This window comes from Nicotiana attenuata, chromosome 6 (genome assembly GCF_001879085.1).
Source record: "Nicotiana attenuata strain UT chromosome 6, NIATTr2, whole genome shotgun sequence".
NCBI classification, from domain to species: domain Eukaryota; kingdom Viridiplantae; phylum Streptophyta; class Magnoliopsida; order Solanales; family Solanaceae; genus Nicotiana; species Nicotiana attenuata.
Genome location: NC_031994.1, coordinates 55379711 through 55397204, shown reverse-complemented (window position 1 = coordinate 55397204; position 17494 = coordinate 55379711). Strand labels below are relative to the sequence as shown.

General features: G+C 37.8%; 1 protein-coding gene across 2 annotated transcripts in view; it reads left to right on the top strand.

Moving 5' to 3' along the window:
- Positions 279 to 17494, top strand: part of LOC109227011 (cell division cycle protein 27 homolog B) — a 17851-nt gene continuing 635 nt past the window's right edge. Inside the window, exons 1-15 of one of the 2 annotated variants that reach the window (XM_019391998.1) lie at positions 279 to 547; positions 1303 to 1375; positions 1505 to 1608; positions 1743 to 1789; positions 2767 to 2864; positions 4373 to 4671; positions 8014 to 8169; positions 9262 to 9478; positions 10961 to 11175; positions 11268 to 11333; positions 15366 to 15485; positions 15611 to 15687; positions 16356 to 16475; positions 16612 to 16831; positions 16916 to 17197. In XM_019391998.1, the coding sequence (XP_019247543.1) occupies positions 443 to 547; positions 1303 to 1375; positions 1505 to 1608; positions 1743 to 1789; positions 2767 to 2864; positions 4373 to 4671; positions 8014 to 8169; positions 9262 to 9478; positions 10961 to 11175; positions 11268 to 11333; positions 15366 to 15485; positions 15611 to 15687; positions 16356 to 16475; positions 16612 to 16831; positions 16916 to 17197 (2199 nt within the window). In that variant the 5' untranslated portion in view covers positions 279 to 442. Of the gene's footprint in view, positions 548 to 1302; positions 1376 to 1498; positions 1609 to 1742; positions 1790 to 2766; positions 2865 to 4372; positions 4672 to 8013; positions 8170 to 9261; positions 9479 to 10960; positions 11176 to 11267; positions 11334 to 15365; positions 15486 to 15610; positions 15688 to 16355; positions 16476 to 16611; positions 16832 to 16915; positions 17198 to 17494 lie in introns of both variants that reach the window. The other variant, XM_019391997.1, reaches the window with a different exon arrangement.

The window sequence follows — 17494 nt, the reverse complement described above, 5'->3', positions numbered from 1 at the left end:
AGTTACAACTATAACGGTAAGAAGTAGTAAGAGTTATCTACTTAATGGAGAAGAATAGGTGGGAGTAACTTCTTTAGGAGTTATAGACATCCATTACAAAATAATATTTCATAACAAATTAATATTTTTAATATTGACCACAAATGGTGCGGGCAGGACTACTAGTTTTTCCGTGATAATTAGAACTCCCTAGTTCACTTGCAATCAAACGATGTCGTTTATGTGTGTCGGGGGTTAAATCATGTCAATGTTCAAAAGGTGCTCAAGTTTTGGATCGCTTGTACATTTGTGCCTCCCACCCGTTTGAAAAATTGAATCTCACACACAAACACACACTAGAGTGTAGCAACACAGACTCTCTCTCTCTCTCTAAATAAATGTATACAAAAACCTCAGCTTTAGGAATCGCTGTCTCTCTCTGAATTGGAACCCAAAATTATCAATGGAAAGCATACTAATAGAGTGTGTGCAGAACAGCCTGCGGCATTTTATGCACCGCAACGCCATTTTCATGTGCGAACGCCTCTGTGCCGAGTTCCCCTCTGAGGTAGGTATCTCCACTCTTTTTCACCCACCCGCTCTCTTTTCTCTTCATTCATCGGGTCGGAGAAAACTCTTACTCCACTATTTTGAGGTTTTGAATGAGTTTAGGTTGGTTTCTAGAAATGCCGTGATTAGGTTTTGGGATTTTTTCCCTTATTTCCTTGTTGCTCTACTGTAATTAGCGCGTGTGTGTTTCTCTTTTTTTTTTCTTAAATTTATTTGGGTTCTATTTGAAGTGTTTGGGGAAAAGGGTTTAGTAACGTAGTAGAGTAATTGCATATGGATGACACAATATCCAAACTTTTTTTTTTCTTTTTCTTTTTACCGATTGATATCAAACAATTAGCTTCTTGAATGTTTAAGCAGGGGTGAGAATATTGTGCTTAGAATTACTGAAAAGCTACAGGCACTATGCTTACCACTCTTTGTTATAGCAAAGAAACTTATGGTTTTTGGAGTTCCAAACAAAATGAAAAAAATTCTCTTCTCATTTTAGAGGTTCATCAATGTCTTGTTTTGTGAAATAAAATGGAGTGGTAAGCTTCTCTAATAGTTTACTGGTTTGGAACTAGACTAGTATTATCCCAGTTCCAAACCTTTTCAATCTTCTCCGCACTGATGATTTTAATTACTACTGGTCCCTAAATAGACACATTATTGACATTTGGGATGTCCTTCTGTTGAAATCTCTTAATATTTTCTATGAAAGCTGTTCATAATACTTCTCTTGTTTACTATAGTATTCTATGTCGAGTGCAGACAAATATGCAGCTTTTAGCTGGGTGCTACCTGCAGAACCAACAGGCTTATGCTGCATACCATGTTTTAAAAGGTATTTATTTTACATAATTCAATGAATATGCCTCTGTGTTACTTGTTAGTTGAGTATTATCTTTGGATTTCTGATATCCTTTGTCCTTGAGATTATGCTCATAATCATCATTATGATATGAAGGGACAGGTATGGCTCAATCCCGCTACTTGTTTGCACTATCATGCTTTCAGATGGGTCTTCTTAATGAAGCCGAGACAGCACTTTGCCCCCCTAATGAACCAGCTGCAGAGGTAGAGTTATAAAAACCATTGTTCCAAATATCTATCCACTTTGCAGATTTTATATTGTTGTAGCCCCCAGTTAATTTGTTCTTTTTAGCCATTGACATGCTTCTTCAATTTATAGCTAAATGATTGTTGTGCAGGTTCCAAATGGTGCAGCTGGGCATTACCTTCTTGGGCTTATTTACAGGTTCACATTTGTAATTTGTCTTTTTTAAGAGGATTAACTTCTAGCCTTGCTTCTTCATAATGAAACTGCATTGATGTATCTGGAATGTATGAAGTTAATACTTCTCACTGCGACAATGAATTTTGGTAGTGTTCTACTTGTCATCATCATGTTTAGTACACATGAAAGCTTCTTCATGCTGATAAAATTCATTGATCCTGTATTTTCCTTTTGCTGTAAAGCAAAAAATGGTATAAAAACTGCATAATCAAATATTTTAACTATGCCAAACTTCATTAACTTCAAAAATTTTGATCCTTCTGTTCTACTGTGATAATTAACATTGTATTTAAGTGTACTATGATGGAGAAGGATGGTATGGCATAAGAACAGCATCTTTTCCTTTTACTAGTAAAGACTGGTACAGAAACTGCAACCTGAAATATGTGAACTACGCCAAACTTTATTAACCCTAAGAATGTTGATTCTTCTATTCTAATGTGAAAATTAGCACTTTATTGAAGTGCAGAAAGGGTTATATATATCAATACAATCCTTCCATCCCTGTTTCTTCAATTTCTCCCCCTATTAGATTCAGTGTTTGGAACTTGGTCATTATACTCGTGGAGGAATTTTTTCACCACTATGCATTCAAGTTTCTTCAAAAACCAAACTGAAGATTGATATTCTTATAAATGACCTTGGACTTTGCTGAATACTCCTTCATAACCACCTATTTTGTAGATGATAACTCTTTCTTCATTTTCTTAATTTAATAAACTAGTTCTCAAATTTTGGTGTGTTGTCATAAATGATGTTGAGTTATTTCTTAAGGTTGTTGAACATATTTCCCTGTTTCTTTTTTTCCCTTAACTTTTTGTTAATTAACAATTGATGGAGAATAAGACGAGTTATGATAGTGGTGATCTGCTTTTGTGCATAGCCGCATATGGATTGCACTACTCCAAGGTACTCTCTTAACTGGGTAATTATTTCAGGTATACAGATAGGAGAAATAGTTCCATCCAGCATTTCAATCAGGCTTTGTTGTTGGATCCATTGCTGTGGGCTGCATATGAAGAGTTGTGTATATTAGGTTTGTGCTAGAATAGTTTTAACAAACATTTAAGTTCTATTTGGAATATTTGGCTGTGTTTTAATATTTGTTATTGGAACAACTTAACAATCAATGCTGCCCCCAGAATAAAAGTAATACAGTGCTGGATGTGCGGTGGCGCACCTGATGGGTTCAAATCCTGACTTGTGCACTTGGTCCGGTATTTAAGTGGAGAAGAGTAGATGATTGGACCACCCACCTAGAGTTTTAAAGCTAGAAAAGTTAATTTCTCGGTTATACAAATAATAACTTTAATGATCAATTCTGAGTGATATAATTTTGTGACTACCTGAGACCTCGTTCTATCAATTTCTTAAGCTAGAATTTCGGATACAGTTTGTGATTAAACGAACAGTCTTAAAACTTTTTTGGTTGTTGAACTATGTTTGTTTTAACCATGAACAGGCAATGAGAATATGTGACCATAAAGAGTAAGTAAAATTCCCTTATACTTGTAGTAAGTATAAGTACTGTTAGAAACTTGGAGTTGAGTCTTCATTGTTCGAACAGCTAAGTTCGTAATTTGACATTGTTAAACATTGGACAAATATCACGTGTCTTGCTTTGACACTTATATTTAGGTGTAACCATTGGATAGGTCATAAATTTGATAATATCTTTTTTATGTAATTGGCAAAAAAATCCTGACAATTTTTTTTAAGAATGATCATGAATAGATAACGTCCTAGGGATTGACTTAAAAAAGCTTTGAATTACTTTTACAGTGTTAGTAATAATGACTCTTTTAACGAAACATTTCATATTAGATATGCATGTCATTATAAATTTAAGGTTCAAACTAGCCTAGCATATTTTGGACCAATTACGCAAGTTAGAAAAATGCAAATACTATTTTTGGTCTTAGAAGGGCTGAAAGAGGAATTGTAGGGATTACAGTTTACCTCCACAAAAATTATTAGATATTCCAACTAGATGAAACTTAACCTATGTCCTGTTAGCCCTAGCATTACCTTATAATTTTACTGTAATTGACACATGCCACATTTGACACATTTTTCAATCAGAAAATAATTATTAACTGATAGTGATTGGGAATATGTAGATAACATTGTTTTATTTTAGAGTGATTTTACAATTTGATACGATCATATGAAGTCACCAGAGATTTTGTTTTGAAAGTCGGAAACATTACCATCACCTTTTAAAGTAATTGGAAACAAATGAAGTGTTTTCAGCTAATTGTCATTTTCTGCAGAAATTTGGGATATTTGTCTTGTTTGCCGTCATTATGAACTTGAGGGGTTGGAAAACTTACCTATAAAGAAAATGAACTAGACTGGTGTATTGTTTTTGAAAACTTTTGCATAAATTTCCATCGACTTAAGAATGATTGAACATGCAATTTATTTGTTTGTCAAATAAATGCTCTCGGTAAGGCTTCATATTTCGGACTATTTTCTACTTGAGAAAAGTTGTCGTTGATTACCATTCTAATTTTTGCGTCCTTATGTTGCATGATATACCAGGTGCTGCTGAAGAAGCAGCTGCAGTTTTCGGGGAAGCATCTTCTCTCTGCATTCAGAAACAACACTTGTACCAAGGAACCCAGTCCCAAACATTTGAAGCAGCTACTGATGATCAGAATGTAGTTTTTGCAAGGAATATTGTCTCGGACGACATCAGTCCTAGGCAATCAAGACATACCCACAGCAATAATCTTCGAGAAATTTCTGGAAATTATAATGGAGCAGCTGCTACCCAGAATATAGGTGGGGCTTCTACTAACATGTCATTCTACAGCACTCCCTCACCGATGGCTACACAGGTAATTCGATATGCTGGCTCTTTAATTGTATTTATGTTAATTGAGAGGTAGAACACAATACTTTTTTAGCCTTTAAACAATTATAAACGGTGCCAATTGTTTTCACTTGGGGGTTATTGTAATAGAGCTTAAAATTGGTTTCACCTAAATCAGAAGTGGCACTTTTTGATAAAGCAATTTGGGGAGATGTTATCATACTCAAGTCCGAACCTTCTACCTTGCTCTTTGGCACTTTCTTATGAAGTCCTTTTATACGTGAAGATAGCTTAGAGTGCCACAGAAATGGGATAACAGCTTATCCGTTTGTTAATCTTAGGGATAGCTTCTATTAACTCCACAAAAGTCAGGTGACTGTCTTACTTTTTAAGATTATGCTGCTGCTGGCATGGTTTGCATTCTGTCTGCAATCATAAAGCTATTTTATGGTTATCCAGTTCTGTATTTGTTCCAGATAACTATTCTACATTGTTTATGAAAATGCGGTTGTCAGTGCTTACCACCATTATTGTTAGTTTGGCTGTTCCGTGACAAATTTTCTTTTGCTTCTTTTCTACATGGGCAATCAGGAACTGGTTTCTTCTGGCGCTAACTTAAGAAAAGGGTCATTTGTTGTTGCCAGCTATGGCTCTGTGTTTGCAGTGGAGATGCTTAATTTTGTATGTTTCTTTAAAGATAAATAACTTTTTTTCCCTTAAACTAAAATGATTCCAGTCTACAACCAGACATTGACTGATTCTGTATGTAATTTTTGAAGAAAAAAGAAAAGCTAAAAGTATTGCGTTTTGTGATTCATTAACTGAGATGATGATAGAAAATATAATATTCTTATCTTAGTTATTTGATTGACTACATAAAGAGGTAAACATTAGAAAATCAACTAATAAAGTTGAAAGAGAATGATTCAACAATATTTATTCATTTGCTTTAATAAAATGAGGAAGTAAAACTATTTTGTCCAAGGGCATTTATTCATTTGATTTAATAAAATGTTGAACTAAAATTATTTTAAGCTTCTGACCTTTTTCGATTTGTTAAAATAGGAATCGACAATTCGTGACTTTGTCATAAGCTTTCTCTAGGTCAATAAACACCATGTGAAAGTCCATCTTTTTTCCTTAAACTGCTCCATTAGTCCCCTAATAAGGTGAATGGCTTCCATAGTCAATCGCCCCGGCATGAATCCGAACTGATTCTCTAAAATAGACACACTTCTCCTTACCTTTACTTCCACCACCCTCTCCCAAACTTTCAGAGTGTGGCTTAGCAGCTGATATCCCTATAGTTGTTGCAATTTTGGATATCACTGTTATTCTTGTACATTGGAATCATCGTACTCCACCTCCATTCTCCAGGCATCTTCGTCGTCTTAAAAGTGATATTAAACAACCTAGTAAGCTACTCCAAGCCTGGTTTGTCCGCGCTCTTCCAAAATTCCACATGAATCTCGTCTGGCTCGGTCGCTTTACCTCTGCTCATCTTACACATATCCCCTGCTATCTCTTCAAAATTGATACTTTTGCAATACCCAAAATCTCAATGACCCTTGGAGTGCTCCAAGTCCCCCAGCACAATGTTCCTATCCCCCTATTCGTTCAAAAGTCCATGAAAGTACGTCTGCCATATATTTACGTCATCCTCCGATACATTAACATTGATACTTTTGCAATACCCAAAATGTCAAGGACCCCCAGAGTGCTCCAAGTCCCCCAGCACAATGTTCCTATCCCCCTATTCGTTCAAAAGTCCATGAAAGTACGTCTGCCATCTTCGTATAATATGTGCGTCATCCTCCAATACATTACCATCCTCGTCTTTATGCACCTCACTTGGTTTTGGTCACGGTCCTTTCTCTCCCTTACCTTGGCTAGCTGTACAGCCTCTTGTCCCCAAGTTCGTCATACAAACATTCAAACGCTGCAGTCTTAGCCTTCTCAACGACTAACTTTGCCTCTTTCTTAGCCTTCTTATATCCTTCCCTATTTGTACTCCTTTCCTCCTTGTCTTTGCTCTCCATTAGCTTCAAATACGCCGCGTTCGTGACTTCCACTTTTCCTTGAACTTGTCCATTCCACCAGCAATCTCCTTTGTGTCTACTAGGGTAACACTTCGAGACCCCTAGCACCTCTTTAGCAGCTTTCTGAATGCAATTCGCTGTCGAGGTCCACATATTACTCGCGTCCCCATTACTCCTCCAGGCCCCCATTGCCTGGAATTTCTCCCCCAACTGTTGGGCTACATCCTTAGTCAAGACCCCCCACTTGATCTTTGGTTGACCATACACTGCCCTTGTCGTCCTCCTCTTAATCTCAAAATGTATAACCAACAGCCTATGTTGGGTTGCGATGTTCTCGCTTATAATAACCTTGCAATCCGAGCATAGACCTCTATCACACCTTCAAAAGATGAGGTAATCAATCTGGATCTTGGCCACCGTACTTTGGAAGGTGAACAAATGCTCCTCCCTCTTATGAAAACACGAGTTAGCTATAATCAAATCAAAAGCTTTACCAAAGTCCAACATCGAAGTTCCTCCTTTGTTTAACTTCAAAACCGAAGCCGCCATGCACTTTGTCATATCCCCTAGAAGCTCTAATATGCCTATTGAAATCTCCACCTATGAATGGCTTGTTGTTATGAGGAACATCTCGCACAACCTCGTCCAAATCCTTCCTGAAGTGTCTTTTGACCTCCTCGTCTAAGCCCCATTGAGGTGCGTAAGCACTAATAACGTGAACAGTAAGTCCTCCAACAACTAGCTTAATAGCCATCAGCCTGTCGTTCACCCGCTTAACATCTACCACTAGCTCCCTGAGTTCCCCATCAACTAATATACCTAACCTGTTCTTGCCCCTCCCGCCTCCTGAGTACCGAAGTTTAAACCCCTCTACATCCCGAACTTTAGTACCCACCCATCTAGTTTCCTGGACACAAGCTATATTGATCTTCCTCCTCCGGAGAATCTTCACTAACTCATTAGATTTTCCCATCAATGACCTACGTTCCAGGACCGTACTCTCAACCTAGAGGCACCATTACCACCCTTGTCCGCCATCCCCTGCCCCACCTGAGGACATAACCTTACTCTACCATTGTTCAACACTGCCACTATAGGAATATTAAACAAGCACTACCACAGTACAAGCAAAGAGTTAAAAAGAAAAGAATAATGACTAGAGCTTAAAGGCACTACTTAAGAGTCAAGATAAAAGAATACAACTAATTCGACTAACGCTAAAGAAAGCGGCAGGGAACAATTGGACATTCTTATATGCACTTTGGAAACACTGGCATTTCTGTTCTGTATGATTTTTACAAAGATTGTTAAATACAGCTTCTTTGCAGTTGTCAGGAGTGGTTCCACCTCCAGTTTGTAGAAATTTTCAGCAAAACGGGAATAATGCATCTGTGGCTGGTGCTGATAGTTCTCCACGATCAACTGTCAATTCAACCATTCAGGCCCCTCGGAGAAAGTTTGTTGACGAGGGGAAGTTAAGAAAGGTCTGCAAATACATAGGTTTCAGTCATCTAGACTATTTTAATATTATTTTTTTTTCTCTGTTTAGTTGCTACAAGATATAGTTAGCTTTTTGATTATTCCGTTGAAGTAATGTCATACTTCCTAATATGCCATAGCATGATTTCCAGTATGTCTGTCAATCAAGAGGTCTATATATGATTCTTCACAAAACAATTATCTTCTCCTATAAGAAGAGCCGTAGGAACAGGCGAAGCAGGGAGGTCTTTGTTGACATCCCTGCTTGCACAAGGGACATTTTGGTCATTTCTATTGTTGGATAAAATATTTCTTGGTAATTTCGTGGTTATTCTCCTGGGCGGTCGCCGCTTTCAATTTTGCTTTATCCTTTAGCTGCTGCTCTCTGTTTTCACCTGGATTAGTTTAGCTTTTTCTCTGTGAATTTCGGACGTGTCCACTGGTTTGAAAGATCTTATTTTGGTATTTTGCTTGGTTTTCCTGTCGGGTTTATCCGAAGAACACAACGTTTGCTAATCAAGGGTTATAGTTATTGCTGCTTTCAGAATTTCAAGGTAATTACTATATGTCGATGGTGTTTGTGGTTACCAAATCGATAAAAAAATGTAGCGAATTCTCATGTAAGAATAAAAGTTTTACAAAGTAAAAGCTTTTATTTTTGGTAATAACCATATAAGTATTACTATTTTTCTCTTCCGTCTTAATTTGGAAGTAAACTTTTAGTCTGTGAAGCTTTTGGTGCAAGCTGCTGTCTTTCCTTGTTCGAATTTTCCACCTGTAGAAGTCAGTTGTTAGATGCTAGGGGTTTTTGGTATAGCTTAAGGCTCCTTCCTCTTATTTTGTTTTATGTACTTATTTTTGTTTAAAAAGATGGAAAAAATTAACTATAATTTAAGTACAATGTTGATTACACTCATCTTAGTAGCGTTCATCTCCTTTATTTCAGTTTTAAGCACTAACACATTTTACAGTTCTGGTGTTTTGTTTGGTGGATCCATCTGAGCTGGAGGATTGTGCACCTTGAATGCACACCTTATCTCCTTTGATTTCCATTCCCCATTTTTTGGATCTGAGTTCGCTATCTCTTATATTTCCAGATATCTGGGAGGTTATTTTCTGATTCTGTCCCTCGACGAAATTCAAGGCTTTCTGGGGAATCTACTGGAAACACAAATTCAAATGTATCAGCTGCTTCTGGAAATGGCACCAATAACACTTCCAAATATTATGGTAGTTCGAAGCTGAACTCAATGACTTTACGTTCCATGACAAGTCGAAAGGCACAATCTTGGGCTACCGAAGCCTATGGTGAAGGTAATTGATATTTTTGCCTGCTCTTTTGGCAATTCTGTCCATTGTATTTTCAGTCTAGGGATTGTCCACCTTGTTGGTGGACACTTATCATAAATATTTCAGATGAATCTTAAGATTTGATATGTATAATTGCTTGAAGTTGAAGTATTATTACAAAACTTTTGAATGTAACCAGTTAACACTAATGCATGGAGTAAAACAATTTGTTGGGGAATGTTCTCCTTTCTTTCTTATTTATTCTCCAATTTCAGAAGTTATTATTGGACTTGAACAGCAGTTGGCTGGTCATCTGCTGACATCCAAGCCTGAATGGAGCTAAATTGTAGCTTAGTCAAGCGGACTTTCGTTTTTGCTGGAAACTTTTTATCATGTTATAAAGACATATCATCTCTTCAACAACAAGAACAACAATCCTAGTGTAATTCCACAAGTGGGGTCTGGGAGGGTAGTGTGTACGCAAATCTTACCCCTACCTTGAGAAGGTAGAGAGGCTATTTCCGATAGACCCTTGACATCCAAGCCTGAATGGAGCTAAATTGTAGCTTAGTCAAGCAGACTTTCGTTTTTGCTGGAAACTTTTTATCATGTTATAAAGACATCATCTCTTCAACAACAAGAACAACAATCCTAGTGTAATTCCACAAGTGGGGTCTGGGAGGGTAGTGTGTACGCAAATCTTACCCCTACCTTGAGAAGGTAGAGAGGCTATTTCCGATAGACCCTTGGCTCAAGGAAAGATGAAAAAAGAAGCAGTAGCAAGTAGCAACAAGCAGTAACGTCAGCAAGATAGCAAGAAAATCGAAGCGAAAGAAACAACAGGTAGTAATAGGAATCTAAAAATAAGAAAATATAAGACTAACAGTAATACTACTGGTATGGACAAGTAAAACGCACGGCTACCCACTAACCTTTTATCCTATTTCTCGGCCTCCACACCCTCCTATCACTAGACTTTGGTTTTTGCTGGAAACTTTTTATCATCTTATAAAGACATATAATCTCTTAACATATTTTTTCTAAAAACTTAAGGGATGCAGCAAACCCCACCTTGTCTCCACCTGTGCTCCGAATGGATTGCTTTCGAATAGACTTGTGCATGCTCGTATAATCTACTGGTTCATTCACAAACTTTAGTAGATTGGGTTTCTTCCTCTATTTCTTTTGACCATTTTCTCTCCTCTTTTTTATTTTGTTGAAACGAAACTCTAGTTCAGTAATTCCCCGTTCTAGTTATTTGCAATTTGGCTGTTGGTGTAGATGATTGATGCGTTAATCATTTTGAAAGAATTCAAGAGTACAGATGAATTGTTATTTCATCTGACACAACTGCTATCAACCCAAAGAAAAACAAGAAAACTAGAAATCCATAGCTAAATTCCTGTGGAACTTCTTTCTAGTGTTTGTGCACTGTGCTACCTAAGCAAAAGGACATCTACCTTTGGGATGTGTTTTATTCTCAACTGTGTTACGTCTGCATCTCAGGGGTTCGGTATGACATTTCTGATGATTCTCGGCTAAATATGACTTCGTCATACCCATCCGGAGATGCTAGACCTCTTGAACAAGAAGGGCCCACAACTTCTGCCTCTGGGGTTAATGTGAGCAGCACATCTATCCTCTCAGGTGCTGCAGACATATTGGCCCTTTTCAGGATTCTTGGGGAAGGTTACAGACTTTCGTGTTTATATAGATGCCAGGTATTGCATTTTGATTTTGAATGGATGAATCCAGTGTTCATTTCGTGATAATGCATTGATTTGATTGAATCTGATGCTTTTTGGTGGAACAGGATGCACTAGATGTTTATAACAAACTACCACACAAGCATTATCAAACTGGATGGGTGCTTTCCCAGGTAAAGGTTCTGTTTGTTTTCATTACTTTTTCCCAATATTCTTGGAGGTAATGGCTGTCTTTTTATATTTCTGATCGTTTAAAGTCCTGTTGATTTAAGTTTTCCCTTTGTGTTAGTTCAAGGAATAGGAGATATCCACTTGTCTTGTCCTTTTTTGTTTATTTGCTTCTTGTCTAATTGACTGTCACGCCCCGAACCTGGGCCTGGACGTAACACGGCACCCGGTGCCTGACTACATGTGACCGAGTGAACCAACTGGCTGGCTGAATCAACATGTGGTATCATAACATACTGAATGCGGAAAAGTCTGGATGATATAAATCAAAGTGCAGAAAAACTAACACAATTCTGAAACATATTTGTAGTCAACACAGCTTAATATGAAAAGCCTGCGACTCTGTCTAGCTATTACTCTAGTCTATGAAGCCTCTATTGAAGTACTGAAAACACTAACTATCTGTAAATACTGACAGGCTGTAAAGTAATGATAATGCCCCGAAAGAACTAGGAATCACCAAATAGCTGGTACGAGAATCCTAGCGCTCTGCATCGTTGACCTGTAAATCATTACCTGCATTGTGAGATGCAGGCCCCGGGCAAAAGGGACGTCAGTACATTTGAATTGTACTGGTATGTAAAGCAACTGAAAGAAAGAATTATAAATGCTGAAACTGAAACAAAGCTGATAACTGAAATGATAACTATTGAAACTGAAACTGAAGTGAGAACTGGTAACTGAACTGATAATCGAAAAGATAACTGATAACTGATAACTGAACTGATAACTGAAAAGAGAACTGATAACTGATAACTGAACTGAATAAAGGAAGTAAGGTTATGAATACTCCCTCTTCTGAATGATGAACAACCTGTTTATCTGAATATTAAACTGCGGCCTCGAGCCCAATATATATACGTGCACAAGCTGCGGCCTCGGGCCCAAGTATACGTATACGTAACTGCGACCTCAGGTCCAAAATGTATAAAGCATAAACTGCGGCCTCAGGTTCAAAGATGCATAAAGCATAAACTGCGGCCTCAAGCCCAAATACAAGTGCTCAACATTTAGGGATTTAAAATCAGCAACTGAGAATCATACTGCAATATATGATAGTGAAATACTAAATCACATTGAGTTACATGATACTGGAATACTGGATCACACTGAGTTACATGCTACTGGAATACTGGATCACACTGAGTTACATAATACTGGAATACTGGATCACACCGAGTTACATTATACTGGAATGCTGAATCATACCGAGTCACATAATACTGGAATACTGAATAGGACTAGAATGAGACATGTATTCTTGAACTGATTATGAACACTGAAACTTCGATTGTTTATGACATGCTGAGTAAGCTATACTGAGACTTAGGGACATCAAGCCCAAGTCTATATTGAATACGAGCTGAGCTCACAACGTTCGAATGAAAGTCATGAACGAGTTATGAAGCTAGAGAATAGAAGTTCTACAACTATTCAAGGAACTAGGCTTAACTATATTTCTGAGGCAATTGATACGTCGTAAAAGAAACGTAGTGTAGGGAGAATCATTAAAATTCAGAAACATAGAAAGTTAGCCTCACATACCTTAACTTCCTGCTCTGGAGCATAATACAACATTTGCGAACCCTTTCAACTTCAATTTATATCAATACAAGTCAAAGGGATTCCATATTAGCAATAATTCTCATGTTTTGGTCACTTAAGCATTTTCTCAAACACTTTGTGACATAAAGCTTCATAGTCCTTATTAATGGTGTTTCTACACCCAATAACCCATTCTCTTGCTCCTAAATAAATTCTAAAGTCTCAAATGGTTATAATCAACATTATTCTTCATCACCCATAAGGTAAACAACACTCTTAACCAATAATCAACACTCAACACCCCAAACCTATAACCGTTCATGCTTTTCTATCAAACCCATCAACTCATATCTCATGAACTAGAGTCTATAACCATTAATTCAATGATAGAATCAATTAGAGGGTGAAGATATTACCTTTTTGACGTTCAAACCCTTTGAATTCGAGTTCTATGCTTCCTTCCCTCAACAATGATGTCCCAATCGAATATCTAATGATATGGAGGGTTTACCCATATTATAAGATGTTGGGAAATTGAAATTAACTTAGAATCACCATTAGAACTTACCTTGGATGGTGGAAGGACCCTTAAGGAGTTAGGTTTTTGAGAGCTTCCCTTCCTAGAGCAAGTTTTTATGTTTTGGGGCTGTGGGGGACGAAATATAGCTTTAAAACAACCCCCCACTAGCGCGCCCGCGCCACTGGAGGCTTGCCCGCGCTAATGACCGCGCTAAACGGCAGTCACACTGCCTCAAAATTAGCGCGGTCGCGCTACCGGCGCGCATATCGCGTACTGTTCTGTAAAATGCGCATAACTTTTTGCACAAAGATCCGTTCGGGCTCCATAATATATCGTTGGAAAGCTATTTCAAAGGCCTACAACTTTCATGCTTTGAGTTTTCCCGAATTCCTTACACATTTTCACTAAACGCTGATGGAATACAGACCTTCTGCAAACTCAGTCGATTTTGTCAAATCTTATGCACCTCACTTTCCATCTTGATTTTGAAACTACTATTTTCACCCATAATCATCTCGATGAGACTTCACATGCTCAAAATATAACCTTACTACTCCCTTAACTCATTCATACCTATGTCGAATTTACGGGGTGTTACATTGACATTGCTTACAAATTCCTTTCCTACCTAGCTGGACATGCTCCTTTCTTTATTGGCTTGATTTTGTTAATCTTTCTTGGTCCTTCATGATGTAAGTCCAACATTTAGATTTGTTACATAGATATAGATACAGTAGAAGAAATATCGTTTAGACTAGCTTTGTTTGAGTACACAGCAAGAATATCTGGTGGCCTGGACTAGATATGCTTGTCTTCTGCGGATTTCTTCGATTAGCAGGGAGCAATATTTTCCAACAGTGGTTGTTATCTAGGATCTTGATACTGCCGTGTGAGTTTCTGAAGGAAATCCTTTGGATGGGACATGGAACTGTCATTTACAGAGTCTAGATTATTGGGAAAGAGACTAAATGGTGCATTTGGTTGAATGCAGAGTTATTTACCTAGAGGAGCAGGGATCAAATCCCACTTAGTACTTTCCTTGAGCCGAGGGTCTATCGGGAATAGCCTATCTACCCTCACAAGGTAGGGTAAGGTATGCGTACACATTACTCTCCCCAGAACCCACTTGTGGGATTACACTGGGTTTGTTGTTATTATTGTTGTAAATTATTGGGTAAGAATTAAAGGACATCCTATATTTCTGGGAGGATTTGACAGGTCCATTAAATGTGAACACACTCAACACAGTCGCCCTAAGTGCCTTTCTTCTTGTGATTTTGTCAAATTGCTTGTCAACGACCATGGTTGTAGGCACTGCTTTGCATGGTCTGGAGAACGTCTACCTTGCTGTTTTATCTTCAGGACCATTTTATTCTGTTTTTAGGATCTTTTGCCTTTTCTACAGTGGTATAGGAGTAGTTCATCCTTTCTACTTATCTCTCAGCTTAACTTGCCCCAATGTTGTCAAAGGCTCATTTAAGGCGTGCTTAAGCCCTGAAGCTCAGAAAAGCTCAAGGAGGGCGCTTTACCTTTCTTAAGTTGTGCTTTAGTGTAAGGCAAGGCACTAAAGCGTGCGTCTCATTGCCCATGAGTTCTCTCTTGAATCACTAAACAACAAATATAATCCGAAATAAGTGTGTTAGGTGCTAAGGGAAACATTATGAATGAATTTGTTGCTTTGTTCTTGAATTTTATTTCTTTCCTCCATTCCGCCTTTTTTTAACTAAAGTCACACTTTAAGTGCGCTTTGCGCTTAAAGCCCAAATAGACCTAGATCGCTTTTTAGAGCTTTTCGCCTTTGATTACACTGACTTGTCCTCAAGTTATCTTGGTATCTGTTACTTATAAAATAAAAAAAGTTCTCTTGGTATCGTTCTATTTATGGCATCTCATGTGCAAATTTGAATGCCAGATTGGAAGAGCATACTTTGAAATGGTCGATTATCTAGAAGCAGATAATGCATTTGGCCTTGCTCGTCTGGCCTCGCCTTATAGTTTAGAAGGAATGGACATGTACTCGACAGTGTTGTATGTGAGTCTTCTTTGCTCTTTCGGTTTTTCAATTAGAACTTCTATGCTTTGTTGTGTTATGCAGATTTTACTTCATGTCCTCTCTTCCTTTTTCTTTCCTGACAAACTATTTGATTTTTATTTTAGCATCTCAAGGAGGACATGAAATTGAGTTATCTGGCTCAGGAGCTGGTATCGACTGATAGATTAGCTTCTCAATCTTGGTAATTCCTGTAAAATCCAAAGATATTACTCTGTTATGCAGATTTTACTAGAGCTGTTTATTGCTTCTGTACAGAGATATGTGGTTATATGGGGTTCTTTATAGCAGTATTAGTTTATTTTACTCATGGATTATACCATTGATCACCAGGCCATCGCCATGTTTGCTTTTGATCATTGATCAAGTTGTTGACAATGTAACTTCTTATATTTTGGTTTTATTTCCTGCTGTGTTACGTTGTTACTGCTTCACCTGTTGGAATTATATCCTTCTGTGTGAAAATATTGTCTTCTCTGTTTGCACTCAAGGGTGTGGATAAATAATCAAGAAGTTTACCGAAATGGTTGACTTAGTCCAATTGATATTCTTTTTGAAGCTGCTTATACTAGAAGAGAAATGCCTCACTAAAGTGGAACATAATGTTGATATGTAATCAAGAGACTGCATCTGCCACAGGTTATCATGCATCCATACATTTAAAGTTGGTTATAAGTTTACTGTTTGTGGAGTTCTTGGACCAAGTAAGGCTTTGATCTGTCACGGTGCCAAATGATGTTTCTAAAATGACTGTAGCAAGTATAGTTGGAGCTAAACAGAAAAACTAATATCATCTATTCTCTTTATGATATGAAGCATAGTTGGTAATGTTCTTTATCCATGGTGTGGCAGGTGTGCTATGGGTAATTGCTATAGCTTACAGAAAGATCATGAAACTGCTCTTAAAAATTTTCAGCGAGCTGTACAACTAAATCCCAGATTTGCATACGGGCACACGCTTTGTGGTCATGAGTATGGCACATTCCTCCACTTTCTTCATCATTCCCTTCTTATTGGCGAAATGTGGATTGGAAACTTCTTTCTTTTCGATTTATGAGGTGCATCATTAATTTTTTTTGTTGTAAGCTCCTGCTGTCTATATTTTCAGATATGTTGCTTTAGAAGATTTTGAAAATGGTATTAAGAGCTATCAGAGTGCGCTTCGTGTGGATGCCCGGCATTACAATGCCTGGTATGGGCTTGGAATGATATATCTCCGGCAGGAGAAGTTTGAATTTTCAGAACATCACTTTCGAATGGCTTTGCGTATAAATCCACATTCTTCTGTTATCATGTCATATCTTGGCACTGCATTACACGCTCTGAAGGTGTGGTAGTTTCCTGTTCTGATTTTTCATGCTGAAACAGGATGTCGACCTTAAAACTCTTATCTGCATCTTATGGATGTACAGAAAAATGAGGAGGCATTGGAAGTGATGGAGTTGGCTATCATAGCGGACAAGAAGAATCCTCTTCCCATGTATCAGAAGGCTAACATCCTTGTGAGCATGGAAAGTTTTAATGCAGCTTTAGCAGTCCTAGAGGAACTTAAAGAGCATGCTCCTCGTGAGAGCAGTGTCTATGCTTTGATGGGCAGGATTTACAAGAGGCGTAATATGTACGACAAAGCCATGCTTCATTTTGGAGTAGCAATGGATTTAAAACCATCTGCAACTGATGTTGCAACCATTAAGGTGATTGGCTACAGTATATATGTACCTACACATGTATGTATGCATGTTATCAAATGTGCGCCTGGTAAAGTTTTTTACTACTGCATGTGAAGTAGGTTTTAACATGTCAGAGCATGATGGTTTCTGTTCATCCCTCTTGTACTCTATTGTATTTCTACTTTCTGACTTGGTACCAGAAAGAATAAAGATTCAGACATCTACTGAAATCACCTTCTACGTTACTCTGGTGCTGGAAAAATTTGTATTATGTTGCCTTCTTTTTCCCTGGTCCTGTTCACCTTTACCCCATCTATTCAT